At 36.4% G+C, this 7,034-nt stretch overlaps 1 protein-coding gene across 2 annotated transcripts; it reads right to left on the reverse strand.

Moving 5' to 3' along the window:
• Positions 1–1,003: 1,003 nt before the first annotated feature.
• On the reverse strand, positions 1,004–4,197 carry LOC130495457 (protein SIEVE ELEMENT OCCLUSION B-like). 2 transcript variants are annotated; one of them, XM_056986837.1, is made up of 8 exons: positions 3,875–4,197; positions 3,703–3,798; positions 3,051–3,493; positions 2,859–2,968; positions 2,633–2,775; positions 2,026–2,535; positions 1,630–1,926; positions 1,004–1,559 (listed from the first exon to the last, which is right to left on the reverse strand). In XM_056986837.1, the coding sequence occupies exons 1-8, from the start codon at positions 4,136–4,138 to the stop codon at positions 1,185–1,187; spliced, it is 2,238 nt and encodes a 745-aa protein (XP_056842817.1). In that variant the 5' UTR covers positions 4,139–4,197; the 3' UTR covers positions 1,004–1,184. The 2 variants fall into 2 exon arrangements, with proteins under 2 accessions (XP_056842817.1, XP_056842818.1); XM_056986838.1 differs by having other exon boundaries at positions 3,881–4,196.
• Between the last annotated feature and the right edge of the window lie 2,837 nt (positions 4,198–7,034).

Raw genomic sequence — 7,034 nt, forward strand, 5'->3', positions numbered from 1 at the left:
ATGTGTTTTGCTAAATTAAGTGAAATAGAAAGAGTTTTTTTATCAAGTAAAATAATTATATGGAGTGGAAAATTAAGTGACAATAAATGTAGGATATTTTAAGTATTTTGATTTAAGTTATTATTTTATTCACAAAACATATTTTTGAACTATTGTTTTTGGGTACGTAATTTTCCACCGATTGTAACTAAAATAAAAATATTTTAGAAAAAATAAAATAAACCAAATATAATCATCATATAAAAACCTAATTATTTAGCAATTTTTGATTTTATAATTGGCACAAAGTTAATATTGATTAACTAATATAAAATATGCACTATTATTATTATGGTAATATAATTAATGATGTCATTTATTATTAAGGTAATATATTAATTAAAATGTTAAACTAAGTGAAATATGGAAACACAATTAATAGATACTACTATTCAAGTTTCCAAACACTCCATTTTTATAGCTATAACCAAACACACCAAATTTTTTTATTAATCTTATCCAAGTATCCAAACGCACCGAATTTGTACTTCACCTTTAATAAGATAGATTACTACAGTAGAAAGCAAAATATCGAAACCTCCAAAGAAATATATAAAGAGGTGTATGTCGGTATCCTTCATATGGGGTCCAGCAAATATAATACTATAATTTAGAAGAAACATCATAAAAGTGTCTTCATCTATGTTGGTTTTTAAAATTTTGTTAAAACAAAAAAAAAATTAATGATTTAAAAAAATGAAACTAAAAAAGTTATTAAAAATATATATTTTTTAATTGTTCTATGATTTTGGTTTATAGATATTTTCTTTAATGTTTCATTTGAAAATTTCATCTTTTTTTTTCTTTTTTTTTGTTTCAAATTGTCTATATGAAAACATAATAAAGATTTGATAAAGCAAATGGTTTCTTTGAAAGTGGTGGGTCATCACTCCCCATCATTGACAGCTCCAAAATCATGTTTTGCAAAAAGAGAAAAATAAAAAGGAGGAAAAGCATATATAAATCCATTAAAGAAATAGTTATTATTAAAAATGATCAGGAATACTTCAATCAAACAGACTGATATTATTGTTTAAATAAATAGAATTCAAATTTTAGTAGTAAAAAAAAAGAACCGGGAAGAGGAAGACGCGAGTGGGTGGGTACATGCATGGTATATAGCCTTGTTTTTTTTTCCTTTTAATCTAGAAGTTGTAGTTCTCGTCTTGGTCAAGGAGCTTATCATCGTGACAACAAGCGAAGCTCATGTACTTCTCCATGGGACGGTGGCATTCGAAGCAGTTCATCTTCTCGGGAATCCGACCGCTCCGAGAAGTGATGTGGAAATCAAAGTGGCTGCATGGATTCCCGGTTTCCCGGAGAATCTCGTCGTGGTGGTGGTCGTACATAGCCTTGGTGTAGCCTTTGGTGGGAACGTGAGTTTTCCAGGTTCGATCGTAGACGGTCACAGTCCTCTCAATGACACCGTGAGTTATCATCACTATCTCAGCTCCTTTGCTCAACAGTGCCCATCCTCCAAGCTTGTCGTAGCTCAGTATCTTCTTGATTCCTTGCATCACCTAAAATTTGACCACACATTTTAAAACTATTCCCAACCCCTAGGAGTAGTCTACGACTACGAGTACCTACCTCATCTTGATCATCGGATTTACCGAGTTGAATCTTGGAGTAGAGCATGCTCTCGAGCCTAGCCCAGAAGAACCACATCAATGCAGGCTCGGCCCAGCTATGGCTAAGATTTTCAGCCCTGACGGCTTCACTGATCCGCCTGATCTGTTCCCTGTGGCTGTGGTTACGTTTACCAACATAAGCCATCTCCAGCTTCACGTTGGAATCTTTGGCCGTTGCTTTGGCCGCCATTGTGAACCTTCTTATCCAGTCTAAGTCATCTCCTCCGTACAAGAATATGTAATTTTCCGGGTTTATCTGTAAATCAAAAACATATTTCATTTAGTTTTAGATCTGAGACTGTGGTGTCTAATATTTAGGTCAAAGCAGAGGAGTCTTAAATACTCCATTAATTACCCAATTGAAAATAACAGAGTCGATGCCATCAACGATGAGGTTAAGCGTGAGGGTCTCGTTCCTCCAGAGCTCTTCCTCACGAGCTCTAGTGAAAGGGAAAGCTTCAGTTCCCCAAATCCAGATCATGTGAAGTGCATTGAGGCTAGCCTCGTTGCCTTGTGGGTCAAGCACCACAAGTATTGGCTTGTTCATGAAATGCCACCTCTCTCTCATAAACTCCACCGCATGTCTCTCTATCAGCTTTGGACTATCCACTGTGTACCATGGCATAGCCTCACGTAGAGCCTCAAATTTATTCTGCAGACTCGGATATCTTTCATAATCTTCGATAGGATCTACTACCGGAACCCACACAACCTCGTAAGGCATATGGCTCTTACCATCTATTCCCAGCAAGTTCCTCCGCGACTCTGTGTATATTTGCTCGAAAATCGATAGCTCGTCTTCCGATATGTCGAGGTCAGAGATGAGAAGCAACACTGTCTTCCTCCTCAACACATCCAAGTGAACCTACAAGATTCATTCATATATAGTAGATTAGATTGCATGCATGCATGAATGAATGGGCTTTAATTAAAAGAAAGTTGACATAATAATATATAGAAACCTTTCTCTTGGTGGAACCATCCTGCAGTGGTGTGCTGTGGTTTTTCGGATGAATCAAGGCCGTTAGAATCTTCATGTTATCAATGTGAGTTGTGTCGAATAGAGAATGTAACATCTTTAAGGATTCTGAGCTCCTCTGCGTCTCTATAAAATTCCACTCTTTATTTGTCAGCAAAGAAAGAACGAAATGAATGTGTACTTGAATAGAGACTGTCGTACAAACTAACCTATGTGACGGTAGCAAAGCTTCAAGGTCTCAGCGAGATGGTCATGAATGTTCTTGAGCTTGTTAGCTAACATGGATGTTTCCCATGAATCCATTTGTGTGTTCATCATCCTGGTATAGTAAAATTAATTAATATCGTTGAAGGCGCAAGCAACTCAAAGATAAAAAGTAATATACAAAAATCAAATCGCACTCGTGTCCCATGGCAGTGATCATGTTGATCTGAGAAATGCAAGCCACAATGCTTCTTATGGTCCAATAAACAGCGATTGGGATGGTAGAGATGATTCTTGATAGGTGGGGATCCTCCAATGTAATGTAACGATCAGGTAACTCGCTGAGTTCAACTACACATGCGGTGACGCTCTTCATCTCACGGATGAGATCATTGAGCCCATGGGAGACAGACTCGAGGGTCACTCTGTTCTGAACAGGGACGAGCTTTAGCATAGCTAGGGACTTAGCGAGCTGGTTCTTTGAGTGGAACTGAACCAGAAGCCAGAATTCTCCGTAGTTCAACGCAAACGCGGCTAGAGTGAGGACTAGCTTGCCGTGCCAGTGGAAGCTCGAGAGGTGTTCGAACACTGACATTGTTATTTCATGTGCGTCTGATCCCGTCAGAGACTTGTAGGCTATCTGCAAGAAGAAGAAAAATTAATACCTTTTTATTGTTTGGTTTACAATTTAGGTTTTAAATTAGGTTTTGGTGATTACTTGTACAACAACATTTACATGGTATGGTTTGAAACTTGGATTTGCAAAACGAGATAATTAACTAAAGCAAAATATGTTATAAACTGATACGTTCCATAAAGTCTAACGAATTTTTCTAAATGAAGTTATACCTCGCAGGCGACGCGATCGATAGCGTATGAGACGCTATCAAGAACGCTCATCATGCTTGATTGCATCAGTTTATCCTCCGTAGGCAATGGAAGCATCTGCAAATTCAAAACATTAAGTGCTTAATATGTTATATCATACGAATATAGTAATTATGAGACGTGTTATATGTACACTAACGGAGGCGTTGGAGTCGTCGGAGTCAAGAGTGGCACGATCAAGAATATCTTCAACGAGAGAGAGAAGGCCACGCACTTGGACTTCGCGAGCATCAGGGGAGTGTGTTTGTTGGATCAGCTTCAGCATCATGCTTTCGTCCGATGACATCGTTAGTCCTTCGGTGGTCGCTGGTACCATCTCTGTCGTCTGAGTTTGGCCAGCTCTAGTGCTGTGGCCCCCCAGTTGCTGAGCGTGCTGGGACTTGATCAGTGACTCCATAATAGCTGAGAAGAAGATGGAGTTTTTGACTGTTGTGTGTGTTCGGTGATTCTAGCCATTAAATACTCAATTTTCCTTACCTTACTCACCATTTTAAATTGGGTATCAACTTCTTTGCTTCTGAAACAATTTAATGAAATCCACAAGAATATATACCTTTTTGGTTGCTTATTGTAGAAGAATGGTTTTAGAATTGTAGCGACCTTCTACGCTAGTACTATGAAGTACTCTCTCCATTAAAATATGTTAAAAAAAGTTCATAAAAATATATTTTTAGATTATTATTATTATCTGTAATAATAAATGGTAAATTTTAAGAAAACTAATTGAATTTATTAGATTATTCTTGATTTAATCTTAGTAAAATTGATAATCGGATAAAAAATGTATCTATGGTAATATTTCATGTGTGTTTTTATATATGTGAAAACAACAAAAACCTAAACCAACAAAACGATGACCACGTACTGGACTATCATTGATGAGTTTTCGAAGTTTTTATGATACTAAGAGATATCGATCGAGAGAAAAACATAGATTATGTTTTGTAATTTGCTACTTTGCTTTGATTTTAATGTTACTTCCCCTCATGCCATAGAATTCTATGGATTCTGTCATTCACTTTTAGTTACTTTATATCTGTATATATCGCATGTCTCACTAAATATAATCAAGAGTAAACAAAAGGTTTGAAGTTTGATTCTTTGCTCTGATTTGGGTAAAACTATGGAGTATATAGATAGAGTAGCCAATTAAGGTTATACGAATCAAATGCTTTTCTTTTCTTTTCTTTTTTGCAATTCTTTTTCTAAAAGTGATGTTTGGTTTTTTATAATATCGAAAATAAATGTTACTGAAAAATAAATGAGCCCTATTTCACTGTTTTTTTTTTGTTGAGTAGAAACTAGAGACATGCATGAGCCCTATTTCACTGTTTTTTTTTGTGCCAAATGATTTCTCGAAGGGTTAATTTGCCAAATAGCCTAACTTTAGAAACATAATTAAAATAGCATTGATTTTGATATAACTAAATCAATAACATTTAACACAACATTCATCCGGTTATACCCTTTAATTTTGCAAGTAACCGGTGACAGAAAAAAGAGAAGAGATGACATTGACATTTATACATACATGCCCAAGAGTAAAACGATGCTGTTAATTATTCAATCACACAAATAGACATACTGATGTAACACAATTATATGCTGGTCTTGTGGTGTTAATGGTGGTGTATTTCACCAGTACGGTGTATGTGAAGTTTTATAGATGCAAACATAATTTACAGAGGAAGAAAAGAAATTACGACGGAGACATCCGATGACGTTAGTTTCAACGTACAAAAAAGTAGTATAGAACATCTACAAATAGTATAGATCAAACGATCAATTGTTAACGATTCAATAAAGTTAAAGAGCATATGTAAAATAGCATGTAAACAATAAATATAATGCTCAACTTTATTCACCTTATAAATACTAAACCTTAAATTTCAATTATTAACCTTATAAATGCTCAACTTTATTCACCTATGGCGCACTGCCATTTTGTTAACTCTCCACTGATAGCTGAGGGACTAGCACTAAGAGAAGCTCTATCTTGCTGCATCGCCAAGGGTATCCGGTGTGTACTCTGTAAATCTGATTCCCTTCATCTCATACAATATCCCTTAACGAGGAAGCATCTAACTCCGAGCTTTATGGCATTGTCTCTGACATTTTAAATTTGGTTTATGCCTTTGATTTTGTATCCTTTGACTGGACTCAGTGATCGGAAAACAAGGCTGTTGACGCCCTTGCAAAGCAAGCCTTGTTGAACGAAGCTTTTGTATCCCCTCCCATGTTCCGTGGGCTCTAAGTTTTTCTAATGCAAGTAGTGTTACACAAAAAAATCCTTATAGGCTTCCAAGTTCCTGCTCTTTTATTTTATTTTATTCTAGGTGTGTGTGTAAACTTTATGTATAGGGCAAGTGTAAAGATACTTGTATGAAAAGTAAGTATAAAATTTGAGAAATCATTTGGCAAGAAAAAAACAGCGAAATAGTGCGCATGCATGTCTCTAGTTTCTGCTTTGGTATGCTCTATGAAGGCGCAATCGTTACCGGCTCAAGTATAAATCCGGATTTGCGGCATTCTTCTTCTAGAAGCTTCACCTGAGATGGACCCTCAATACAGAAAACAACCACTGCTCCTCCACTTCCAGTGAACTTGGAAGCTGCACCTACCTTCCTTGCAACTTCCACCATCTCTATGTTCATCGCTCCTAAGCATTCGTCCTCAAAACATACAACGTACAGAATAACAATAATAAACTGTGAGCACACACGGAGTTGTTGTGTGCATGTTTTTCAATTCAGTATAATCAGTTTTTGATCTTCGGAGGTCGAAGTTACGGACGGCTGATCCGGAATCAAGCCTGATAAAACATTTACTTTAAGCTATCAAAAAATTTGAAAAAAATTACATAAAAAAAAAGAAAATTTCGACTTCCAAATTATTGAATTCTCTCTTGACTCGTCTACCGCTCCCAAAATTTCAGGACTTACATAGCCACCGGTTTGGAATGATTGCAGTTCGACCTTCTTCTGCGCTAGGTTTCCAACTTTGTTCCATTGATGTGATTATCAACTCATAACCATCTAACCATCTTTGCCAAACTCTACTATGTACCTGCAGAGCAGAAAGCAGTGGAAAATAATACATGTGATGTGGACTCAACTATGACTAAGTTCTAGGCATTAAATGCTGAAAACAGCTTAGCTTTTGGAGTAAGTAGAAGGAAGAAAATATAGGTATAGAGAACGGGCCTTGGGTCCAGACAAAGGCCCAAAGTAGAAGGAAGCGGTTCGTTTATTGACTTTTGACATAGATATTTCTTGCTTGGTTTATAAAAAAAA

This window comes from Raphanus sativus, chromosome 6, assembly GCF_000801105.2.
Source record: "Raphanus sativus cultivar WK10039 chromosome 6, ASM80110v3, whole genome shotgun sequence".
In the NCBI taxonomy this organism is placed as follows: Eukaryota; Viridiplantae; Streptophyta; class Magnoliopsida; order Brassicales; family Brassicaceae; genus Raphanus; species Raphanus sativus.

Bases quoted from the DNA above. Each gene is read 5' to 3' on its own strand.
- LOC130495457 (XM_056986837.1), bottom strand. From the start codon at position 4,138: ATGGAGTCACTGATCAAGTCCCAGCACGCTCAGCAACTGGGGGGCCAC. The intron at 2,969-3,050 runs GTGCGATTTGAT...TTACTATACCAG, and splicing joins ATCACTGCCATGGGACACGA to GATGATGAACACACAAATGG. The intron at 1,560-1,629 runs GTAGGTACTCGT...GTCAAATTTTAG, and splicing joins AATCCGATGATCAAGATGAG to GTGATGCAAGGAATCAAGAA.